Raw genomic sequence first — 24,669 nt, forward strand, 5'->3', positions numbered from 1 at the left:
GACCATCTTTTAAATCCCACCGATCCTTTAGGGTGTCCGGTGGGGGGGGGGGGAGGTGTTCAGGGGCTGGGACATCACAGGCAGTGCTGTTCGCTTCGGAATTCCCAGGGATGCTCGTCGGAACTTGGTCGGAAAGCCCTGAGCCTGTGCTGTGGCCGGGTCGTTGGGGTTTTATTATACGGAGAAGCAAGCCAGCTCTCTCTGACTGGAAGCTGTTCAGAAGTCGGTGAGCTCCACGGCGGGAGCCGCTAATTGATGCTGAGTGTGAATATCCGGTGGCGACCAGGGCCACGTGGTAGGTGAGCTCTGCTTTCTGCCCGGCGCTGAAGGAGGGCAGCGGCTGCGGTGCCCGTGGAGGGAGGCCGGCTGGATGGCAGCTCTCTGCGCTCCGTTAAAAACCCCGGCTTTGGGTCATCGTAGCTACCGAGGAAATAATAGCGCACGGAAACCTGAAGTCCTTGAGAAGAAACGGTTTTCAAAGCGTGAATTCACACACTCAGGAAACTTCCTCGGAATGAGGAAAACGGTGATTTTATCCACAGGAGAAGTTTGTTCTTTTCTGATTGCAGCTGGTTGTGTGAAAATCTACAGTTGCACGGGGCTTATTCCAACAGAAATCCTAAAAGGTGGTGGGCGAGAGGAATGCAGTCGAAGTCATTCTTTGCTCAAATTACCGTGCAGTGGGTCTGTGGGAGGTGAGGAGGCAGCGGGGGGATTACCGAGGTACGTAAGTACCCGCGGAATCGCAGGCTTTGCGTCTCATCGGGAATGGTCGCTTGTGCCTGATGCTGCCGGCGGCGGCGTTCCCGTGGCATTGAATCCTAACTCGGAAACGCTCCGTGTGTTCCCCAGCCAAACCCAACACCGGGATGGGGGGCAGGGGGGGGGGTTGGTCGGCTCCAGCCCACCCCTCCGGGCTCTTTCACCGCGTTCTCTCCCGGGCGGGCGGCCCTTGGGCGATGCCCGCGCAGCCAAGAGGGAGCGCGGCCGCTCGGCCGGCACCACCGGGTGCTCCTGCGTCGCCCCGGCCGGCAGCGTGTCCGGGCGCTTGGTGCCACCGTGCAGCGACTCAGCCCGCTGATCTGTTCCCCCATATTTATTATTTAACTTTTGCTTTCCGTTGAAGCTTCTGCATGTCCCCGCTAAAATGTCAAGTTAATTTAAAGATGATGCTCCGCTCTCCTGACATTTTCATCCAGGATGTGACCGCATTAAAGGGAATAAAGGCAGAGAGAGCAGCTGACAGAGCTGTTACAGAAAATAAAATGAAATAAAATGCAGTCAGTCTTTTAGGACTGCGTCCAGTCAGTAGCAGACACAGTGCTGTCACGTCTGGTGTCATGGGGGCTGGTGCAGCGTAAGCGCTGCAGAAACCGTCGCTTTGCCGGGCAGAACGGCTGCGTGTTCAGGCAGAGGGAGCTGGGCAGAGGACCTGTCCCCTCCCGGGGGAGCCGGGCTGGCTGCGGGCAGAGCAGAGAAGGGGTCGGGGCTTGCCCGGGGTTTGTACGACGCCTGGCAGCGTGGCGGGTCACCCCCTGGCGCCGAGGGCTCCGCGGTTGCAGCAGGGTGCCGGCAGCCAGCGCTGTGCCTGCACCGCGGGAACCGGGGGCAGGTACGGTGTTCACAAGGTTGGGATTTAGATAAAACCAAAATCTTGGCAGGTCCTTACGGAAAAACACGCAAAGGCGTAGCCGGAGCCGCAGCACTGATTTTGGAATATTTTTGTTCTTGTCGCACACAACTTCCATACAGATTGCGATTATTTTTGTGAAACATCTGGTCCGCGACTCAAACCGTCTCTGGGGTGCATTGCAACATGCCCGTGCGCAAAAGCTTCCAGCGCAGGCTGGAACCGCCGTACAGGGGCTCGTCGTGGAGTATCGGAACGCGAGGAGCATTGTCACCCACCCTGCCGAGGAGCACTTAGCGGGGGAGAGGGCTGCCGGGCTGTTGCGCCGGGGCTTGTGGAGCCCCTTTGGCCGCGGTGGTACTGACGCGCAGCACCACTGCCGCCGGCGGTGGCGGGCGCATGTGCAGCGGGGAGGACGGGGAGTCGCGTAGGGCTTTTCAGGAGCCATACGGACCTGCAACAAAGTGGAAATCCCGTTTATAATGCTGCAGGCTGGTCCCTGAGGCTGCTGCGCACACAGCAACGCGAGGGAATTCGTGCTCCCCCTGGTCAGTAGACGTGAAGGAGTCAGGAAAACCAGAAAGGATAAGGGCTCCACAAGTCAGCCACCGGATTGGCCTTTGTTTTCGGTTCAGAAAGCATCTCAAAGAGCAATATATTGAATGGATATCTGTACTTATTAACACCGCTCTAAATTTTTTTTTAAAAGTGTGTTTTGCCATTCTTTGGATGATGTGCCGTTGAAATTCTCTTTACAGCAGCTGCGTGTTTTTAAGCTCCATTGTACGGTGTGCTGCTGTAAGGCTGCAGCACTGCGGCTCAGGCACTCGAGTTGGCGAATTTAATTTGGCTGCCGGGGTTTTAATATTCCTCCATCGTGCTCGTTCTGTTTGAGGCTGTGGACTAATTACGGGCGAGTTTAAAGGGCCCAGTCTGTCACACTCCGCAAACAGCTTAAAGTTGGAGAGAATCCATTTGAAAAAATGAGGAGGCATAGCGATGGCGCTCGTAACTCTGCTAAACGTCGCCCAGATGCCTTCGTGCAGTAATTTTATAAATATGTGTATATACGTGTGTGCGCGCGCTTGTGTAGCTACCTAATGAAGTGGTGAGTGCCTAAAACTTGGGTGTCGTCCGAGTTGCGTTAGCCGGCAGAGAACACCATCTGTATCGCCAGACGATGTGTGTTAGTGTCTTCACTGGAGGGCTGGCCACACTACACACTCTTCTTAGGACCAACGCTAAAAAGGAATCACGATTAAGTGAACCGCACAGCTTTAGGGAGGCCAGCGGTTCCTTTCTTGGAGACCTTCTTTAATTATAAACCAGTCCTCTGGTGAATCTACGTACACGTAGATTTTGAAGGACCATTGCAATGTTTTACTTCTGCCCGTACAGCGTGTTCTGTTGCGTTACTGATTAACATCAGAAGGGAAGCCTTTATCTTTATCTTAAGGTGGAAGGTACCACGCAGAGCCTCTTTGTTCCCGTGCTTTCTGTGTCCTCTGCTTTGCCGCATCTTGTAAAACAGCCCTTCGCTCTGCACCGGCTGATTGCGTGAAGGATAACCATCGGCTGCGTGCGACTGCTGCTCACAGCTGGGGCGCGGGACCAGGGCAGGGCTTTTGGGTGATGGCAGAGCCTTGCGTTGGCTTTGTTCAACCGTAGTGAAGTCAGAAGCAGATCGAGGACTTTCTTGTCAGCCCCCATTGGAGGAGAAGTGATGATTTTTCTTCTGGGACGTGGGGCAGAAGGCTGATCTCTGGGTGCCGTCGGCCTCCTCCGGCATCTAAACACAGCTGTTCTCGAAAGTGAAGTAGAAGTCAACGGCACGTACCTGGAATTCGGGGAAGCGCGTTTAAAGTTAGCCGGTCCGTCTTCAAATTCTGGGCTGTGGCAGCAGCGGCGTTGCGGGACGGGGGACGTTCCTTGCTGTGCAGGGCAGAGCGGCGGTGGGTACGTGCGCGGTGTTACACGTGTTCGTGAGTTCCACACCAAAGCACCGGTGACGATTTTTCTCTCCTCTGCCATGCAACCGCTGTAGTGGTGTGCCTGTGTCGGGGGCGCTCCTGGCCTTGCTTTAACATGAGATTATTCCTCTCCGGAGCACCGTGTGTATGCCATCCTTCTTCTCAAAGAAGACTCTGGGATTGAACTGGACTTCCAGAAAATTCATTCTAAACTTTAACTGGTCTGTGTTTCCTATTGCAACCATCCAAACCATTTGCTAATCATAACTTTGTCATTCCAGCTGCAGCCAACATGTTGTTTGACTTGGATCTTTGTTCGCACTTACAACCGCTTGAGAACTTTATTTTTTGTAACCTGTTGGTCTCTGTCCCCAGACGGGGAAGCGAGCTGCACTGTCCAGTTTGCACTGTTTCTTGACTAATATCTCTTCCAGCACGTGAATACAAGTTTGCTTTCAGCAGATTCTCTATTTAGCGTAAAAGCTGACGTAACATTTTTTATTACAGGAAGACAGTAAATTGAGACTATTTCTAGATGCCGAGATGCTATCTCAGGAGTTAATACCCAGTTTTACAACCCTCTCTAAACAACAACTTTCCCCCCACCTTCACCGCCATTTTCCCCGTCACCATCTGCTCGGTTAAAACGAGGCCTCGTTTGGGGATTGCCACCCGAAAACAAAGAGCAGCCCCGCGCTTGTTCTCCGCTGGGCTTTGGACGGCGTGCCTTGCAGCCTCCGCCGGAGCTCCCAGCGGGGGAACAAGCGCTAGCGTATCCAAGCGTGCGTTAGATCTGGTGGCCGAGACGAGAACAGGACACGTTGGCAGTGGGAACAGGCTAATGACGGCTTGATAACCTGCCTCGCAAACCTTGGTGCAGTTTGTTAAATTGTGCAGGGTTTCTCTGTTTTGCTTTCATAATTAAAGCATGTAGACCTTGTATCTGTAAGTATTGTGTGTTCCTCGTGTGATTCTTGTCACTGGTGCTTCAGAAAGCCAGACCCGGGCTGTCCTCAGCTAAATGGCAAAGGAGCGGGTCCTGCTTGCTCCCCCGCATGCGCAGGAGGACGGCCGCGCCGCCCCGGGCTTCTGCGGGCAGCGCGGGGAAGCGGGGGAACGCCGACGCGAGTTGTCTCTCCTCGCAACAACAGAACTCAAGCTCCGGGCTGCCTCGCAGAACTACGCCGTAGAGCGCTTCTCTGCACGTCCTCGTACCATTTTATTCATTTAAACATTGCCTGCATCGAACCGAGGGGGGTTGTGCGGAAGCTGTCAGCGCGGAGCCACCGGTGGGGACCTGCAGGGCGACGGGCGGGCTGTGAGCAGCCGGCCCACCACGGCGAGCAACCGGTGTCGCAGGACACCTGGAACCAGAGGAGAAGTAAATGAGCTTCACCAACCAAATGAGTCAGTAATTTGGCTAATGGGAACAAACATGTCGTGATAGGACGAGGGGAAATGGCTTTAAACTGGAAGAAGTTTTTCACTGTGAGGGCGGTGCGGCGCTGGCACAGGTTGCCCAGAGAGGCTGTTGAGGCCCCATCCCTGGAGGCGTTCAAGGCCAGGCTGGACGTGCCCTTGGGCAACCTGGGCTGGGGGGAGGTGTTCCTGCCCACGGCAGGGGGGTGGGAACTCGATGGTCTTCAAGGTCCCTTCCAACCTAAACCATTCTATGATTCTATGATTTAGACCTATTGGCGTAGAGGAGAGAACCTAGGGCACTGTCAGCAAAAGCCTTGAGATTTGGGTTGGTCTCCCCAATTGCCAGCTCCAGACGCCTGTGAGGAGGTGAAGCATCCCTCAGCTGGCGAGGCACAGCCCCCAAGAGATTTCCCATGGCAAGGAATACATACGGAGTGCAGTCAGCTTCAGGCGGACGACCCGAAAACTCTAATATGTTTTGATTACCAACAACTGTTAACCAGTTAACTGTTGCGATAGAGGAACCGGTCGTTTCCGCCTGCATTTGCCCATTCTAGAGCATCGGGTTTTACACTGAAAAAACCGTGCACCTTACAGGCGCGTGGCTCGCTGCAGCCGGGGCAGAAGCCACCCGCACCTTCCGAACCAGACCTGGGGTTTCTGGGAGCCTCTCCCCTGCTAGCATTCGCTTGCCACCTCTGAAGCGGTGCGGGTCGCGAGGCCGTGCCCTGCACTGCCGCGCTCGGGGGCTCGCCGCCTGCGGGGGCCGGCGGGGGAGAAGCCGTGGGCGCAGATCAGGCTTTGGTGAAGGCAATGTTTAAATGCATAAAAGCGGTTTCCCGGGCGTCGGCCCTTCGTCCCGGGCTTGAGCTTCTGTTTTGGTCCTTGCCAACGAAAGCGTTGGTGTCGGTGCTCTCCCCCGCCTCCTGTTCCCCTGACTTTGCAACCACCAGTAATTGTTCTGGCAAGGTCCTGGAAAAAGAGAAAAATTTACTGTTTTCCTCAGGCTCATAGCTTTTGAACTGGAGGCATGTCTTCTAAACAGTGCAACTCACTTCAAATGCTTTTTGCCTTTCATTTTATTATTGCTTGTCACGCAATGTTCTTTGAAAGCTTGCTCATATATTATCTGTTCCATTTTTTCCATTTTCCCTTTTTTTGCATGCTGTTCCTCCTGTTTCTTCCCTTCCTCCAATCCTCTGTTCCCGTGTGTAGACACAACGGCGACGACAGAACCGGCAGTTCACGGTTGGTATCACATTCCTGTTTTCTCTTATTTCTCAGCGCTGCTGAGTGGCAAGACAAGCCTGGGAAGGGGAAGCCGAAAAGGGAAACGTAGTCTTCAGGGGAAAACCGTCTTCCAGGTGGACGGATCTCATAAATATAACAGAGGTTTTAAGGCTGGAAAGTCTGACTGGTCTTGTCATTTCTGTTGTGAGCTTCGCAGCCGGTCGTTCCGGAGCCGGGCGAGCACCGATCCCCCACGCCCCGCAGGAACGGCGTACGTGTGCGAGCGGCGATTCTCCGCTCGTCGTGATTCCCGGGGTCACCGCTTCGCACACGGAAGAGAAATGTGGCTTCTGAAAACAGGGATCCAGATGTCATTTTTTAGGAAGTCTCGAGCGTTTGTCTTTCGTTTGGAGTTTGTAAGAGAGCGCGTCCGGCGGGTCCGCCGGCCTGGGGCAGCCTGTGGCGCGCCGGGGATGCTCCGCGGGGGAGCGCGCGCCTCGGAGGTCAGCGGTGCAGTGTGCGTTATTACACTGCAGAAGGAGGTTTGGAAAACAAGTAGCAGCACTCTGCTATCAGCATAGCAGTCTAGCAGACTAACCCTTCTCGGCTGCTCCCGGCAGTCTAGCTAACAGCTTGACAGCTTCCGTAGCTTCCTACGGTTTTAAAGCGAGCCTAAACGGTGGCTTCAGATGGGAAGCTGAGCGTACCCGTTTTTGGCACGAGCTCGCTTTTCAGCTACAGCACCAAAACCTCTGACAATTTTAATTAAGGCTAATCCATATTTGAGTTTGCTATTTTAGTTTCTTTTAACTCTGATAAATCGAGTGTTTCTTTTATTGACAGAACCCCGTAATGCAGAGCAACCTCTTTGTCCTGCCTCCCGCCGCCCAGGCGGCGCTGGGAGAGGGAGCACGGAGCGAAGGCACGGTTCAGTAGCGATGCCCCGTATCGAGCGGAGGGCCGTGCGGTTCTCGTCCCGGATAACTTACCTACTTGGATGCGTTTTCCCACTTGACCTGAAAATTGGAAGCCTTCAGGCATGGTTCTGCTTTCTCTGGGGTGCCCCTCTCCCCGTGTATGTTTAATGTCAAGATCCAACACGGGCGAGTTCGTAGCTACCGTGACGGAATTCACGGCGAGGCAATAACTACGCTGACACTCGTGAAAGTCAGATGAAGGCAAAACGTTAATCACCCGATCGTTAAGCCCGGGGGGGGGGGGGGGGGGGGGGCTTGCAGAGCTGCCTCTGCAGCTGGCAGCCCACTTTAATTACCTGCCGCTCTGCTCAGTGGCTCTGGCTCAGGTGGGGGTGGGGGGTCCCACTGCTCCTTTGAAGGACCAGCCGGGCGCTTCGCTTTCTTAGAAGCGTCTGAGAGCGGTCGGGAAGGGCGGCGGGGGCTGAAGGGAAGCCGCTCCGTCCCCACCGCTCTCCCGCCCCGCGGCTGCGGGCTCTGCGGCGGCCGGCGCGGTGGCAGGGCGTCCCGCTGCAGCAGCGCCGGCGGGCAGGGCGCAGGGAGAGGGGTCGGCGCCGAGCTCGCAGCGCTGCTCCGGCTCGGCCAAGGCGCTCTGCCTTTAGTACTCGGGTTCGCTGAGAAAAGGTGGAGGCATGCAGGCAAAAGAACAAAGTGCCCCGCAAGGTCAGAAAATAGAACCATTTTTGGGGGGGTTGTCTCAGACAGCCCTGGCACTGCGCAGGCGCAGATGCTGCCGCTGCGTTTGGGCGAGATCAGGCAGCCCCGAGACTAGCGAGACTTCCAGCGTCGTTTCTGGATGTCCTGGCGAGCCGTTCCTGAGGCGCAGGTCGCTCCTCTCCGGGGCGAAGGCAAGCCGGGCAGGCCGAGCATCGGCGCGCAGCACCGAGCTGCGAGGCTGCGGCGCGGGGGCTGGTGCAGGAAGGGGCGCGGGAGGGCACCCGCAGCCTTTGCAGCCCGCGCCCGTTTCTTTAATGCAATTCCCGACAGCTTTCGTCAGTTTTACCTGCGTTGGGGAAAGCCACAAGAAGCGTGTTTTTAGGTCCAGGAGTCCCTCTGAGTGCTTCCAGCTGTAGGGGGAGGACGGCTGCTGCCGGGAGGCTGACAGCCGAAATGACAAGCAAGCCCAGTCCGATGAGCTGCCACAAACTTTCCTGCCTTAAAACCCTGCCGGTTCGCCCCGAGCCCCCCGCGCTTGGCCCGGGGGTGCTGTTCCCCTGGAGACTCCGGGGTTTCTTTCCACGCTTGTGTTGCTGGAGTGTGTATGGAGTACACCAGGTGTTTCTGTATGTTGGCCATTTGTTCTTACCGATGTCCGATGGGAGTGAGCATGTCTGTGAATGACTAGAAATGCATGGGCATGAACTACAGCCAAATGGATTTTCTCCAAAAACCGTTCTAAATGAATTGGGGGAAGAAAAAATAAAACAAAAACCAAACCAAAAAAGAACCCGAAAAAGAGATTGCTAGCAAAGAAAACGAAATGTAAGGCTAGTGTGGAACCAGCACAATACTTCAATCTGGGAAAGGATCTTTGAGTCATTTAATTTTTTGGAGTGTATCCTAGAGGACTGGGGGGGGAAGGAGTCCTGTATGTGTGTGCATGTAACAGCGGTAGCAAAGCCCCTGCCATTCCTGTTTCCTCCTGGAACGGAGTTGACGGCAGCGATGCATGAGTGACTTAAAGCACGAACATTGTTAACTCTTTTGTTTAAAAATGAGAGCTTAACTGTAAATTTTCTGATGCACTTTCTCCTTTCTCTGCACTGTTCATTGCCAGAACTCCAATAACAGCATGGTCATGGCCGGCAGGAAGGCTTGTGCTTCTGCTGCACCGCGCTAAGCCGGGTGTCCCGAGCTTAAGCCCTCCTTCCCTCTCTCTCTCGTTGTGCCCCTCCTGGTGCCAGGGCGCCAGCGGGGCTGAAAGCGCAGGTGCTGCCTGCGAGCGGCCCCAGCCGGGGCACACCGCGGCGCAGCCGGGAGAGTAACGTCTCTGCGAGGCTGCCAGCGCCGAGCCTGGAAGGAAAGCCCTTTCTCTGCCGTGCCCTTTCTCCTCTGCCCCTCTCCCCCTCAAAGTCCACGTGCCAGATGTTAATTTCTGCCGGGCTGCTGCCCTTTGGGGAGCACTGCGGGCGAGGTGCCCGGCTCCCCTTGTGCCCCCCGCAGGGGCGGGACATGTATAAGCAGCCATGACCTTATACATGGTGGCCCTTTGCTGCGGCAGAAGTAATTTCGCCAATTTTTCCCAAATTTGGACCTCTCCTTCTTGTAAGGGAAGAGCTTTAAGAGCTCCTGAACAGTTTTCCCAGGCCACGCCGGCGCCCGTCGCGCGGAGCGGCCGTCCCCGGGCGGCGCTGGCCGGCCGCGGGTGCGCGGCGAGGGGGATGCTCCGGGCTGCGTTTCAGCCCCCCCCGCCCCGAGGCAGAGAGACGGCGCTGCTGCCGCAGCACGGGCAGCGCTTCTGCTCGTCCTCGTGGAAAGGTAGGGCGAAAAAAAATCTCTTCTGAAGCTGGCAAAGCAGGAAGTCTGGAGCGGAGGTTAAAATTGCGAAAACAGCCCAATCGTGAATGAAGAGTGACGAGAAAATACCTTGCCCATAATATAGCAGGTAAATTATTTTGTAAGCTGCAAATTCTTCCCCGAAGGCCCGTATGAGTTTTTAATAACGGCCTTAGAAGGGTTTTGTACAAGAACATTTAACACTGCCGCGTTAAGCTCTTGTCGCTTTTTCCGATAGCGCTCAGTGTCAGGGAATGAGTTTTACTTGTCCGAAGCCAAAACTCGGCCGTGCCAGAGCGCTCGTCGCCTCGCAGAGCTCGCCAAACGCAGCGGCACGCGAGGAAAAAGCCGCGGTGCTTTCTGCATGAACGTTATCAAGCGGCTCTGCCCGTCCAACCGCCTTTCCTTTGGAAAACGCCCTACTTAAAAGCGCAGCTAATAGCAAATACACTCCTAAATATATTTTACAGCTCCGGTCCTTGGGGCGATTGAATAAAAGATCACAAAGCTCTCCGCACATGCTACGGGTTCCGTGCAGTGCCCCGGAACGCGCAGCATAAAACAGAATCCCTAATGGCTTATTTACAGCTTGATGCAAAAGAGAAGTTGTCTTTTCCTTGAGAACCCGAGGTAGCTTAGGAAGCAGCCCAAGGCAGCGCCCTGCCGACGGGAACCCCTCCGTACCCGCTGCGCTCAGGTCCTCGTCCCGGCGCCCGGTGAGGCTGCGGAGCCGCTGCGCCCGCGGCAGAGTTCCCGCGGCACGGGGAGAGGGCGGCCGAGCGACGCGCCGGCTGTCCCGCAGGGAACAGGAGCCGCGGCAGGCTCGGAATCCATTCTCATCACAAGCGAGAGGAAGGGGCTCTAATAGCCGGTATGAAAGTTTAATGAGGAAAATCAAGAAGTAATTTGCCGCATGTTGAAAATGCCTCACAACAGGTTTTAAGGCTGTTCGGTGGCATTTTTAAGTATACCAGGTGCAGGCAGAAACGGAATTGTTGAATTGTTACATTTTCTTTTGAAAAAGCCTTTTTTTGGCTTCATAAAAAATGCAACGTTGCCCTTTTTCATTATTGAGAAAATGTGGTTCCTTTTAAGTGAAAGGGAAGACTCTACAGAAGCAATTTTGGAGAGATAGAAGTTGAATGGCTGCTCTTCAGAGCCCGGATTTGCATGTCCAATGCTTCTGTGAGTCAACTGTAATTATATTTATAAATTGTATTATAGTGAAAAAGAGGAGCCTCCCTGAAATCCAAGAGCGGCGCGCAAACAAAATTCTTGCTATTAATCTGAACGGCTTCCCGCTTTGGAAGATGATTCCGACCGTGGCTTCCAGGTGACTTGATGTATTTTAAACATCGTCACTGTAAAGGAGGTTTATTTTTAATGAGAGAGAGAGAGAGAGACAGATTGCCTGCTGCTTTCCGATGGGGGACAGCCTGCACATGGACTATACCGCATTACCATCTCGGCTATTTAAAAGAAAGTCAGCGGTTTTAGCGGTCGGCAGGCCGCCGCCGCCGGCTTTCCCCTTGACCGGTGGCGGTGGTGTCTCTTCAGGGGAAATATTTTATTTTTTTTCTTTGATAATGCATTTGCCGTTGGAGCTTTAGCAGCCGGCGGCAAGAGTAGGTCATCGCCAGTACCAGCCTTCGTTAGGAACGCTGGGCTTTCCCAGATTTCAGTAGGTCTCGGTGAGCTCCAGCCCCCGGTTCGCCCCGGGAGCGGCGCCGAGGAGCCGCGGCGCAGAGGGGCTCGCTCAGCTGCGCCCTCCCTCCCCCCGCCGACCCCCCCGCCTTTTCTCCAATTCTCAATCCAAGCAGCACATAGCGGCTTTGCAGACAGCGTTAGCTGCCTTTTGTGCTCACGAGAGCGTGTCTCGCCTAACTGCTTTATCAGCTTTGAGGAAGATACTTTTTTCCATAAATGCATCAAATTTGGGAAACTAAAAAGAGAGGGTTCGTCAGCTGGTTTTGCGGAAGACATAGCCTGCAGTCTGCCCGTACAGGTGCCTTACGGTACTGAAATGCCACCCGCACTGTTCACTAATTGATAACGTTGCCAGGCTTGTCAACATTCACCAAAAAAAAAGATTGAATTGGCAGAAAATTTTACATTGCTCTATGTATACAAAACCTAATTCGAACTTGCCTAAATTGGGAAATTGCCCTCCCCCCCCGATGACTAAAAGACAGAGTTTGGGGGTCTTTGCATGCTGTTATGAATGAGTGACTTTGAGTCCATGTTTTGTGTGCCAACAGTGTAGACTGAGGAATGTTTCTGTCTGTAATAAAGGAAATTATTGCAATTCTGTCATACGAGTTACTCTGCCCAAACCGGCAGAGGATGGCAAGTGATTGACGCATTATCTCCCCCCCCCCCCCCCCGCAAGAAATTCGTCCTCAGTTGTTAAGTGTGTTGTTTTTTTTGTCACTCGAGAAACGCAGAGAAAAACGAGTTTGTTTTTACTTGTAAGGCTTTACTCAGTTGCCCAATTCCGCAGAGGAGCTGGACTATGGGGATCTCTCAGGTAAGGGTAGTCCGTAGGTAAACCGCTGCTCTTCTACGCTAGATACTGGTTCCACGCTGATTTCTGCATCTTGGCCATGTCGCATTGTATAGTCGCTGTGCTGTAGCCATTCCTCCAACGCACGGTCTCGCAGCTTGGATGTACGCTGGGTTCTCTCGGGGTTTCCCTCCCTCTTTTTGATTTTGCCACCCGTTTCTGCGCGGCAGCCTTGCAGAGGGGCGGGCGGCGCGCGGCACGGTGCGGGGAGCCTCGCCGTGTCACGCTCCCTCCCAGCTGCCCTGCCGCGATTTTTTTGAAGGCTGATTTGGAGACCGGTTGAGTTGAAACTTTATGTTGGTAAAACGCTCGACTCTGCCGCGTTGTGTGAAACCCTCTGTAAAAAATGCAGCCGGCGCTACAGCTCGGCGGCTGGGCGGTTTCTCATAGTAGGAGTATCAGACTGGGGATAAAAAGGAGGCAATTGCTTTACCGGCGGAGGCTAAGCCGAGTAAATGGTTTGGACCTCTTTATCCACGCTGGACTGAAAGTTATGTAAATACATCTTTATAGTTGGTCCTTGCGAATTAGCGCTAATCCAGATAAGAAATAAAAGCATCTTTAGCGGATGCAGTCGGTATATTCCAAACAGGGGTTGTACCAGTGCTGCAAACGTCATCTAAACCTCCGATCTTCCTGTTCTGTCAGAGTCTTCCTAAGCGTTTTTAGAAGTTCACCCAGCTTTTTTTGCTCCCGCTTCTCAGAGCATCTCTGCAGACGCGGGCTCCGGGGGCGGCGGCGTGGCCCCGCACGGGCAGCGCCGCGGGGCCGGGAGAGCCCTGCCAGGCGGGTCCTCCTCCCGCCACGTCCCCTGCGGGGGTGACGCGGAGCAAAAACGCAGCCCAAAGCAGCCCGGCCCCAAGTCCCCCTCTCCCTCTGTCAAATGCTTTCCCTTGACCTGATCGAACCAGCGGCATCTCTTCCTGTAAGCCACTATAGGTATGCTTTGGCCAAGAGGTCAGAAACGATCGATGAATTCGGGATGTCTTCTAACACCTGAGCCGTACTAATCATTATTGTTGCAGGCCTGGGCCACACCTCCTGGGTAAGGAGCACCAGCTCCCTGTCCCGTGTCATCACTGGCCGGATGGGAAATAGGTGTTCTGCTCTGATAAGCCGTGTTACTATTTTAATTTGCATTTTTTAAAGAAAAACGCACCTTTTGGTGAATGAAGAGAGGAACGGGAAGCTATTCCACGACAGAATTCCTCGAAAGGGGTGTCTGCTGGCAGCCCGGCCTTCCCCTCGGCTGCCGCGGTGCGGGGGCGCTGCCGGCTGCGGCGGCGCTGGGGCTGTGCCGAATGGCCAGCGCCTTCCCCGCAGCGTACGGCTCAGCGGGCCCTTAGTTCTGAACCTTGAACGCGAGTCAAAATTTGCCCCAAACGTTGCGGGGGAAGCGGCGCAGGCACAGCCGGCAGCGGAGCGGGCGCCCTGTGTGCGCTGCCAGACACCCGTTCTGCAGCACCCGTTTTGACTACTGATTTTTTTTCTTCCCCTACGAATGTCAAAATTTTGCTTGTTGCTCTCTTGGTGACTTGTGGACGCCCGGAGGGTAGTCACGCCAAGCCAAATGTGCGGTGCCCCTAGAGAAAGGGCCCCGGGCCGCTCTGTCCCGCCAGCAGAGCTTCGTCCCGGCCCGGCCCCCCCCTGCCCGGCCCCGGCACACCGCCGGGAGAGCCCCTTTGGGGCGGGGGCTGTCGGACGGGTGGTCCAGGTGAGTGCCGGAGCCGAGCTCTCCGCTGGGAACGCTCTCCCCGCTCCGGCGGGACCAGGCACCCTCGGGACCGGCCGGGGAGCGCGGGGGGTGCCGGGGTGCGTGCCCGCGCCCCGGGCGGATGGTGGCGTGGCGAACGCGGCGGTGCTGCTGCGGTGTTTGCTCAGTCTGCTGTTCCTTGCAGGTACTCCTGTCCCGCTAAACGCTTCACCGGAGGCTCTGCCAACTGTGCAATTAAGTAACGCATCCCTTGCCGTCCGCCCAGGTAGCCGGTTCCCAGAGCTCCACTCGCTTCCCCTGGTCGAGCTGTGTGTGTCCGTGCCCCTCACAAACCTCCTCTGGTTCCTACCGCGCAGAGAGCGCAGGCTGCGGGCAGGGCCGGCCGTGCACCGCGCAGCACGGCGCTGCTTGTCCGGCTGCGGCATCTCCGCGCCCGGCGCGGGGGGCGCAAGGGCGAGCTGCCGCGTGCTCGTGTGCGCGGGTACCCGGTAAAAGAGGGAGCCGCCAGGAGGCACCCGTGGAGCCCGCGCCGCAGGTTTGATGAACTGACCCAAAGCTGATTAGCACCTTTGTTCGAGGGGGCGGCTGATGAGTCAGTGGCCATCGATCGCGAGAGGGGCTCCGTTTGCTCGCAGAGAGGAGTCTGCAGGAACAGCCGATAAGCATTGAGCACCCGTCATAGGCACTGAATTTATTAAAACAGAGCGCGTTATTTTTTATGAAGCGATCTTGAAATGGGTCACTGAAGGGGAGCTTTTATTGATTGAAGAAGGATGAACTCCTCGAATTTCTCTGGCTTAAATTAGCCCAAATTCAATTACAATACGACAAACAGGTTAACACTACTCTTTAGCAGTCCATCAATAAATTAGAGTAGGGGTAGCAGGCTTAATGCCGCGCTACAGTAGTGCTCATCCTGCCACGTACGGGCAGTGATTTCCATCCTCCCACGTGGCGGAGAAGCGTTTGAGAGTGTTTCTGGAGTGACAGGAGCCCGTTGTTCTCCTGGCCCTGCCACCAGCACCCCCAACAACCATCCAGTGCTGCTCCATCGTTGGGAGAACTTCATCCCACCCACCAAAGAACTAGCCACGAACGCAGTGGGAAGCTGTTAGTGCTGCCTTTAACTTCCCTACCTCGTAGCAAAGCGGAATCGTTGGCTTGCCAGGTCCTCAGAAGCACGCCAGTGACGTGAGGCCGTTCGCACCCACAACGTGACCAGCAGTGGCCTCTGGGAGCTTCAGTCACAGTGGTGTGTTAGTTGTTTAATTGACTAAACTTTAAGAGGAAGGAAAGATCTCTCCGTTCAGAGTTCTTCAAAAATACTGATTTAGGGTTTTCTTTTCCCTACCGTGATGCAGATGTTAAGTGAACATCTGGGAAGCACGGTAGCCATCAGTGGAGTTAGTGTGTATAAACTTACATACGCACACCCACAAATTCAGGCCACGTTCCCCTACATCAATAGCTTGAAATCAATTTTCACCCAGGAAAGGAAGATAAATTTTTGTGGGAGTGCAGCAGTAAATCCAAATATGCCAAAATTGAGGTCTAGACTGTGTTTTGGCAGAGATCTCCATCAATTTTCTGCTTTTACAGCACAAATGTGCGTAGAACAAGTGCAGGGCTGTTCGGAGATGCCCCAAAAAAGGTCACGGAAGGTTGGTGAAGCGGGAAGGAAGGCAAGGAGCCAGGAGAGGAGGCAGAGGAGCACCCAGGCAGCGGGGTCCGAGCAGAACACGCGCCTTCCAGAGTGACGGTGGGGCACGCCACGTCCGCGGGGGCTGCGCTGCCTTCCCGGCTCTGCTACCGGGGCACGGAGAGCCTCGGTGGGAAGGGGCTCCGCAGCCCCCAGGGCAGGCGGTGGGGGACGCTGTCGGAAGCCACAGTGACCCCGGGAACGGTGCTGGGTGCCGGGTCAGCCGCGGGCGCTGGCTGGGAAGGAGCCGGTGCCTGCGGGCACGCGCGGATGCTTCTGCATGCGGAGGGCTCCCTGCATGAAGGAGACCCCAAACCTCTTTTTTGGCGCTTCGCAGCACCCCCCCTCCAAAAACTCAGGGAGCGCTGAAGCTAAAAATAAAGTGGTTTGACCCTAATAGGTCCGCAGCGTTTAGGGTGGGTATAATTGAGATTTAAAACACCAGCTAGTGCAGTCAGCCGGGTCCAATCTAGGCTTAAGCCTGAGTAGCTGCGGCTTACAAAAAGAGTGGAATTAGAATATGTGTAGATACGTACCTATAGAGATATATATGTATTTTAAAGCCTCATTAAAAAGAGAATGGAATGGAACCTTTTTATTGAGTAGCTGGGAGGAGAAAAGTCTTCCATCTGCTAAACCTTGCTGTAAGCACTTGACCCACATTGTTGGGATGTCGCTGTTAAAACCTGCCAGCTTTTCGCATGCTCTTGAGACAGTCCACAGAAAGCTATTTTTAAGCAATTACAACAGCAAAAATGTTGGAAAACTTGAGATCGTTAAGACATTTATTTTTTAAAAAGTGTCTCCCCCCCCCAAAAAAAAGAACCCATAACTAAGAACCGGGAGGTTTAAAACGCAGCTGTGAGTTGGGAATACTTCCAGGGCTGATAACCAGCCGACCGTCCCTTCGGGTCGCCCCGACTCCCGCAGTACGCTGGGTTAGCGTGGGGTTAGTGGGGTGACGAGGAGGAACCAGTCACAACTGCCTTTCCCTTCTGCCTGCCCACCCTTTCACGAGCCGCGCTTTGTGTTGAAAGGAAAACTCCAGCGCCCAAGTGGTACAATCTCTTTGTTGTTGATTACGTGAGCATTTGATTACAATAATAAGCAAAACCCAGTTTAAAGCTGCCCAAGTCTGTCATTGGCCACCACTTGAAACGGGACTGCGGTGCTCTCTGCTGCTGTCTCTGGGGCCGCCTCTCGCAGACGAGCTCAGAGCTACGTCGGAGCAAGCGGTGATGTCCCTCCAACGCAGGGCAGAGCCCTGCCGTTCTCGCGGGGGTGGCATCGCAGCAGTTTAAAAGAAAAATTAATATTTTTTTTCTGCATCGCTGTGGTTATTTGGAGCGGATTGTACCATGGTCGCTGCGGTTTTCCTTTAGGGTGCTTTGGTACCAGGCAAAGCACCCCCCGCCCCGCGGGGTGCCGCCGGGGTGCAGAGCAGCGGCAGAGCGGCCCCGTAGGCGCGCGTGTTGCCGGCAACATGCGGCGGTGTCCGCACCGTGCCCTGCTCTCCCCTCCCGCCTTCCGCTCCCGCCCGCAAAACACCACCAGCAAAGCAGAAACAAAACCGCCACAGAAAAAGTCTGCCTGTTCGATTCAAAGGCCAGCATGCTCCTATGTATATTAACATCTTAATGGGGAAGCTCTGCATGTATACATTTACTACTCTCTGACAAGAGGGAATTAAATGTCAGAAGGATTTGTAGCATCTGTAATTGAATTGGTGCTGAGAAAAGCAAATCTTAAGGAAGAATAACATATTAGGATTAGCAAATAATGTGGCATTTTGTCAGTTCCTGCCATCTCGTCTGTTCCCTCTTCAGTAATAAAGTTGTGATTTCTTTTTTAATCATAGATATGAAGCGGGAATGGCTTTTGTCAATCGCAGACAGCATTTTGAAGCGGAATACGGTTTTTAAGGTCAAGGCCCTCTTTCTCGGCACAAATTTGGGGAATTACTCCTTGCTTCATAGACCTGACACTTCTTTTTTTATTACCAAAGAAGTGCCGAGTGACAGAAGATGAGAGCGCCGCTCTCGTGCTGGTGGGGTGCGGAGCGATTGGCGCGGAGCGGTGCCCGGAGCTGCCGGGGTGGGGGCTGTGGGGCGGCAGCCCCGGCTCGGCCCGGCCCTCCGTGCCGGCGGCACGACGGGGACCTGCTCCCGAGCGTACGGGCTTTGAGGAGGTGGCGAAGCTGAGGTGGAGAGGAGCTCTCGAAGGAGTGCGTGGCAAAGGGAGTGGCGTCACACCGGAGTAGCTTGTGTAGGGAAGATCCGTCACTGGAGAGTTTGATTTAGGAGTTGGAGGATGACAGCAGCGTTAGCGGTGCCGTGGGCATCGCTGGCTGTGCCGCGGGGACGGCGGTCCCTGCCCTTCGTGGTGTCTCGGCTTTACTTCCCTGTTTAGAAAGAAGGCAGACTACGTGACGGGCCTGAAAAATTTAAAGAAAATGTGAATTTTTCTTTAAAATGGCAAGTAGTTTCTCTTTGGAGAGCAAATCTCTGCAGCGTGGCAAAGACGCGAGCGGATTTTATTTCGATAAGTGTTTCAATGCCTCTAACCGCGGCGTCTTTGTCGGAGGACAGACCGTCCGCCAGCGTCACCGCTGGGTCGGGAACGGGGACGAGTGAGAGCGGGCGTGGGAATCGGCCTCGCCGGTGGGTAGTGCTGCCGTGACCGCTAATGCGGGTGGCGCTGCCGGGGGATGCACGTCCCGCGCAGCTGCACGGGGACCACGAGAGCCCTTCCCGTCACCTGCTAATGTCAGAGGAACAGAGCACCGTGTAAGTTGGGGGTGCGCTGTGACTGCCTCGCAGACTTGGTGTTAGATGGTTCGCAAGCAGCAGGCATCCGCAGAAGATACTTAATCTTTGCGAGGTGTGTAAGCTGGAAGAGGAACTATTTAGCCGCGCACGTAATAAAATAAACTTGTGCCTGGCGCTGCGCAGAGCTCTTCTTTAACAGAAATAATCGAGAACTATGGCCCTGCCTGTCCCAGTAGACGCAGTCATACTGAATAAACTGTCCTGGGCAGAAGCGTGTGCCACGCTTTACGGAGAAGTCCCTTCTCAGGGAGAGGCTGTCTCCCCGCTCTCGTTGGCCGCCCGTCGTGGGGACGCCGGGAGGCTTCGGCTTGGAGCACTGGGAGGAGCGCACCAACCCCTGGTCAGACCTTGTCTTTCCAGAGCTTTAATTTATGGTGATTAAGAGAAAATGCCTCTTGATGCAAAATCCTGCTCCGAGCACATTATAGAGCCGTAACTCAGCGTGTTTATTCTCCTCGGCTGTTCCAGATGTCAGCGAGACATTCATCCTCCCAGGCTGGGATGCTGCTGTCTCCTCCTTAGCGCAGCCGGGCGGAACTGGGAGCTAAGTTTCAAAAAACAAACAAACAAAGAAGTTAAAAAAAACGGAGTGGATCTTGCCTAAGGCGGCAGCTCCAGCGGATGAGCCGGCTCTGGTTGCTTTGCAGAGAGTCAGTCCGTTAAGGCCCGGAGTAGGCGAGCTGAAAGCCGCCGTGAGAGGGCTGTGTTTGGGCAGCAGCCACCCGGAACGCCCAGGATTGCCCAACTTCCCCAGCGGCTGTCCCGGGCAGGCGGCAGAGCCTTCGCCCAGGCGAGGCGGTCTGCTGGAGACCAGACAAAAAGCGTCCCCCTTTAACGCGCTCTCGGATTCCTCCGGCACGCTCAACCCACCGGGAAGGGACTGGGATTTAGACTGCGAGGCAGCGAATGCTTTTGGAACTGTTTTCTGCCGCGGGTTTTAGCTTGCCAGATGAGCTGCCGACGCGGGTCCCCCGGGCTGCTCGGTGGCGTGTCCCCGAACGGCCGCCTCGCCCTGTCCCAGCGCAGCCCCGCGTCCCGCTGCCCGTGCCCCAGCGCCTCCTCAGAAGTTACTCGAAGAAACGCTCGACGGGGTGTTTTTTCTTAAATTGTTTTAATTAAAAGGCGCTTTATGGCGCTCTCGGTCACGAGTTATTTACCTAGGTCCCTCAGTCCTTAATCTTGGAGCAGAATTGGAAATATCGATAGAAAGCGTAAATCCCGGGCTGCTGCTGGAAAGCTTTGTATCAGGTTTCAGCTCAAAAGAGCACCATTACCTTTAGCTGTCACGGATCTGTACGCTTGATCGATAAACTTCAAATATTATTAGAGGTGGAGGCTTCAGAGATTTGCTCTGTTCTGTGGAGGGAGACGGAGATAAATCTTTCTTAAAAATTGACTCGCATTTGCACTCTCAGTCTTCCTGGTAAAATGCATTTCTCTTAGGTGTCGGGGCGACTGCATGCAGGACAGATTTATAGGCCATGTGCTTCTTGTAGTGAAAGATTTAAATGGTAAATCCTTCACATATGACTTCACAAATCATGTAAAGTTAAAAGATTTTTACCGTTTCTGTTGCTGCTGTGCTTAAATTGTAAGGTACGGCCAGTAAATCATTTTAATGGAGGTGTCGCGCTTGACTCAATAAAAAAAAAGAGACAATGGTTTAGCTTCTATTCCAAAATGTTAATGTATTAATCAAGGGGAGAATAATTGTTTTTTACTACATTATAAATCTCGGTTGCCATTAGGATTGCAGCGAGGGTTGATGTAGCTGCGTTCCTAAATTAAAATTGTTTACACTGCTATACATTCATTTTACACGGCCATAGCTCATTCTGGGTTCATTGCGGAGTTGTTCCTCTGCCAAAGAAGTCATTCCTCTCCCGGGTGACGGCATCCTAAGGGAGAGGCGCTTAGAAAAGAAAACTAATTGCGTGCTGAGGAGTTAAATAAATGAAATAAAGCAGTTGGAGGCATGGTACAACTATTGCCCGCTCTCCGCTTTTGAAGAGGCTCTCGCAGGTTGAGTTAGGAGTTCCGTGTCTTCGGACATCGTGAACCGCACCAAAGAGCAGAGGTTGTGTTTCCCGACGTAATCTTCTTGGGCTGGGGGGGAGGGTGGTGGGAGACGCGCTTACCGTGCTGGGCTGCTTGGGGTTCGGTCGAGGAGGTTTGGGGCTGAAGTTGGAATGTTTCCAGCAGGGCACTTGTTAATGATGTTTCTCCCGAGCTAACAATTAATACTCCCGAATCGAGCTGCTCTTCCCTGTGCCCCCGTCCCCCGGGGAGGTTGAAATTTGGGGAGCATTCTAGGGAAATTTGCCAAAATACGCACCCACCGCCAACTCCATCTCTCCTCTCCTCTCCTCTGCCTCTCCCAGCTGTCTTCCACGTGCGTAGTCGTAGTGCTGCTGCTTAGAGCGGAGAACACCTCGCGAGTCGAGCCGCCAGATCAGTTCGGCTTTGGGCAAAGGCCCTCTGCCCGAACTCATCTGTCTCGAGAGCTCCGCGCTTCACCCCTTTTCCTCCTGAGAGCACGAGGGTGGCTTTTCCCATCCTGAGAGCAGCTGCAGCCAAACCCTTCAGAGTGCATCGTAATAAGTCCCGAATTCTTATTCCTCTTCTGATCTCAACAGATTCTCGTGCAGGTGAGGAAGGGGCAATACGGAGCGTGGACCATGCGGTGGTTGGTGGCGTCGTGGCCGTGGTCGTGTTTGCGATGCTTTGCCTGCTCATCATTTTAGGGCGATATTTTGCCAGACATAAAGGTAAGACAAAGGCCGAAAGTGGGAAACGAGAGGACGTGGCGCGCGTTCCCCCTTGCTCGCGGCGTCCTGTCCGGCGCGGGAGACCCCTGGGTGGCTCCTGAAGGGTGTCTCCTGAAGGGCCTTTGGAAATGGGGAAAAGGAGGAAGGCTGGAGCAGCCCATCCGTGTTCTGGGCACCGGGGGCGGAGGGCGGGAGGACAGCGGTTTACCCCAGACTGCCTTTACCCGGCACGCCGGCGCCGAGGCTTGCGGCTGCTGGTGCCGGGGGGGGCACCGTCCCCTCCAAGGCATCGTAGCAGCAGGACGCCGGACAAACGAGGTGCGTCTTCTGTCTGGAGCCACGTTTCACATCATGGGGCACGCTGAGCTCTTCTCAAAGAGCCCGCGGTACCTCCTGTTCCAGTCCCAGGTATTAGAGATAATTACCGTGCGTAACGATGCGCAGGGCTGCCCCAGCTCGGCTCGTCCCCGAAGCTTGCCGCTCTCACGTCGGCACGCGGGTAACAACTGAAATTTGGCAGTCCCTCCAGAAAACCCCATTGGCCCGAGCTGCTACACGCGTGCCACGTTATCTTGGTTTGGTGTAAAACGGTGCAGTTTGGGAACTTGTTACTCCTTCCAGAGCAAATCGAAACCCGCACGCAGAATTGAGACCCTTCCCCCGTATATACGTTTGTGCGAAAGGAGTTAATGTCAACTGGGGTTTATTTAGTATATGTGGAAAGGCTGACAGAGGATGAGAGGCTGGTTACGACCGTGCCCGGGTGGAGTGAATAATGTTGAGAAGAGAGAAAAGGGGGGGAAAAAAAACCGAAAGCACATTAGGGGAGAGAGAAAAGTGGAGATGAAAGATTTCTCTCCTTAAAGTAAAGCGTATAACATGCAATTTTACCAATATTTGTGTGCTTCTGAGAGGGGGAAACAGCGGTGACCTAATTTCTTCTCTGAGTAAGAGAGTGTAGAACACGACACGCTGTCGCGTTTCGGAGCGGGGACGGGGGTGCCCACAGCGCGGTCGCCCCCGGGGGTCTCCCCCCGGCCACTCCTGGAGGAGCCGGAGCGGGGAGCTCCGTGCTGGGCGGCATCAGCCCCGCTCCTGGCCGCCACCGGGGTTTTGTGCCGGTACTGTCACGGTTTACGTGGTTTGTCCCCTTTCCGCTCGCGGCCTCGTCGCTGGCTGTCTCGGCGCCTTGCGGAGGCCTCCGGCGAGGCGCACAACCTGCCGCTTGCCTTGCAGGTACATACTTCACCCACGAAGCCAAAGGAGCAGATGATGCGGCCGACGCAGACACAGCCATCATCAATGCAGAAGGAGGACAGAACAACTCCGAAGAAAAGAAAGAGTACTTCATCTAGAGCAGCCTTGGTTTCTATGAGGTGTCCAACCGTGGACGGTTACTACTGGCCCTATTTAAACGCTAAAGAGACAGTGATATTGGAAGTTGCAACCAGCTTGTGTCTTTTTTTTTTTTTTTTAAGAGAAAAAAAAAAAAAGCAAATGGGTGGAGAGCGGTGAGGCTGGGAGGGTCCGGGATTTGCTGTGTAAAAATATTCCTCGTAAAGTACACTCTGCTGTTCGACACCTCAGTTTGTTTGGGTTTTCTTTTTTTGGCCAAGTCCAGCTTGGATTTAGTTTAGTGAAGTCATTTGCAGAAGATTCTGTGCCTTGTTTAATTTCTGTTCGTTGGGGTCGGGGGGAGGCTGGGAAGAAGAGGGGCTTCTGTGCGTTAGTTCCCTTCGGGTTTCTGTGGCTCTTCGTTTCCCCTTCCCCGTCCCGTTCCTGGAGTTGCCTGCCGGGACCCCTTGGAGTAGGTGGCTTTCTTGGAAGGTGTTTCTCTTTCTTTTTCTCTTCACCGTTTCCGTTCCGAACTCGAGCTCATCGGAGGAGAACCAGCACATTTTAGATTCCGTAGTTTGCAGTTCAGTGTGCCCATGTCCCATTCCCTCTATCGTCGTCGAGGCTTGGATTAAACGAACGACGAGAACCCGTTTGTGGCTGCCCGTGTCCCAGGTGCCTGCCATGGTGGCGACTAGGAAAGGGGCTGGAGCTCGGCAGAGGCGCTGCTCGGCCGCGGGGGAGGCAGGACGGGGGGGTTCTCCTCCGGGGAGGGATGCCGAGCCTGGGGACCGCTCCGTCCCGCTCCCCGGCTGGCCGACGGCTGCGGGGCGCTGGAGGAGGCAGAGCCCCCCCGGGGCGCGGGAGGCTGCGGGTCCCCGGCTCGGGCCGTCCTCTCCCCTCCCGCTGCGGCCGCGGGAGGCGGTGGGTGACACGTGTCCCCCCACCCCCAGCGTGCCGGAGCCGAGAGCGGGCGAGCAGCCGGCCTCGCCAAACTGCCTTTTTTCTACCCGCGAAGTAACACGTGGCAATTCGCGTTACGACCACAGTGCTAACGGACTTACAAAGCCATAGGTGAAAAGGAGAATCTAGGGAAATTGGAATCCCAAGCGACAGGTAGCGGACCGCGAGGAAAAGACGGTATTAAAGGTATATATGCTGAATTATTTTTTTTTGGTGAGTAATCTTGGATTTTGAGCGATACTTTATTTTTACTGTGTTTCTGTGGAAGATGTATGCTGATTTATTTAAGGGGAACATTAATCTTAGGGTCAGGTTGGGGTTTTTTTAGGGGTTTCGGGGGGAGCGTTTTTGTGCGTGTTTTTTTTTTTAACTGTTGTTTTTGGCAGAACCATTACAATGCGGGAGTCCTTTGGGAGCGGGATGGCCTGACGGCAGAGAGCACGGCCGTTCTCCGGCACTATTCTGTCTTTCCCCTTTTCACGAGAAGAACCTCGCCGAAATACCCTGTTTTTCCGAGCAAATTTTGTCGAGCGCAGCTCTTTTCTGAGCCTTCAGCACCATTTGCCACACCACGTCATGGTGAGGAGCAGTCAGCATGGTGGAGTTTGGGGGGCTTTTTTACCCATCATCGGTCGCGGGATTGGCATCCTGGTTTTGAGCAGCCCATCTTTGTTTTGGAAGTGTACAGTAGTGCAGTGTTACCGATGTAACTTTGACTTACGATGTTGACATGTCTCAGGTTCATGTGTTTTGATTGGTGTTTTCCGTCTCAGGTAGATTGCAAAATTTCGGCCCCACACATTGGAAAAAAAAAAAAAAAAAAAAAACAACAAAAAAACAGGAGAAAAAACAGGAAATTACGAATTTTAGTTGTATATCGGTTTATGTATTTTTTCTTCAGTATACAGTGCACTGTTTGAAATGTATTGTTGAGTATTACTTTGTACAGCTTTAGATCATTAGGATTTTGAAGCGTGAAGAAAGAACAACCTTGTTTAAAGGAGTATTACAAATGAAGGAGGGCGGAACCGATGCTAAACAACCTTGTTCTTTATTCACCCGGCCTTTTTATTTTTT

The 24,669-nt window shown here is 54.3% G+C and overlaps 1 protein-coding gene across 4 annotated transcripts in view; it reads left to right on the forward strand.

Moving 5' to 3' along the window:
- The window catches only part of CADM1 (cell adhesion molecule 1), a 158,448-nt gene extending 134,571 nt beyond the window's left edge, over nucleotides 1–23,877 (forward strand). The window contains exons 9-12 of one of the 4 annotated variants that reach the window (XM_082493718.1): nucleotides 6,238–6,270; nucleotides 12,196–12,249; nucleotides 21,163–21,294; nucleotides 22,531–23,877. In XM_082493718.1, the coding sequence (XP_082349844.1) occupies nucleotides 6,238–6,270; nucleotides 12,196–12,249; nucleotides 21,163–21,294; nucleotides 22,531–22,649 (338 nt within the window). In that variant the 3' untranslated portion in view covers nucleotides 22,650–23,877. The remainder of the gene's footprint in view (nucleotides 1–6,237; nucleotides 6,271–12,195; nucleotides 12,250–21,162; nucleotides 21,295–22,530) is intronic. The other 3 variants (XM_082493719.1, XM_082493720.1, XM_082493721.1) reach the window with 3 other exon arrangements.
- Nucleotides 23,878–24,669: the final 792 nt, after the last annotated feature.

The sequence above is a fragment of the Vanellus vanellus genome, assembly GCF_965231255.1.
Source record: "Vanellus vanellus genome assembly, chromosome: 21".
Taxonomy (NCBI): Eukaryota; Metazoa; Chordata; class Aves; order Charadriiformes; family Charadriidae; genus Vanellus; species Vanellus vanellus.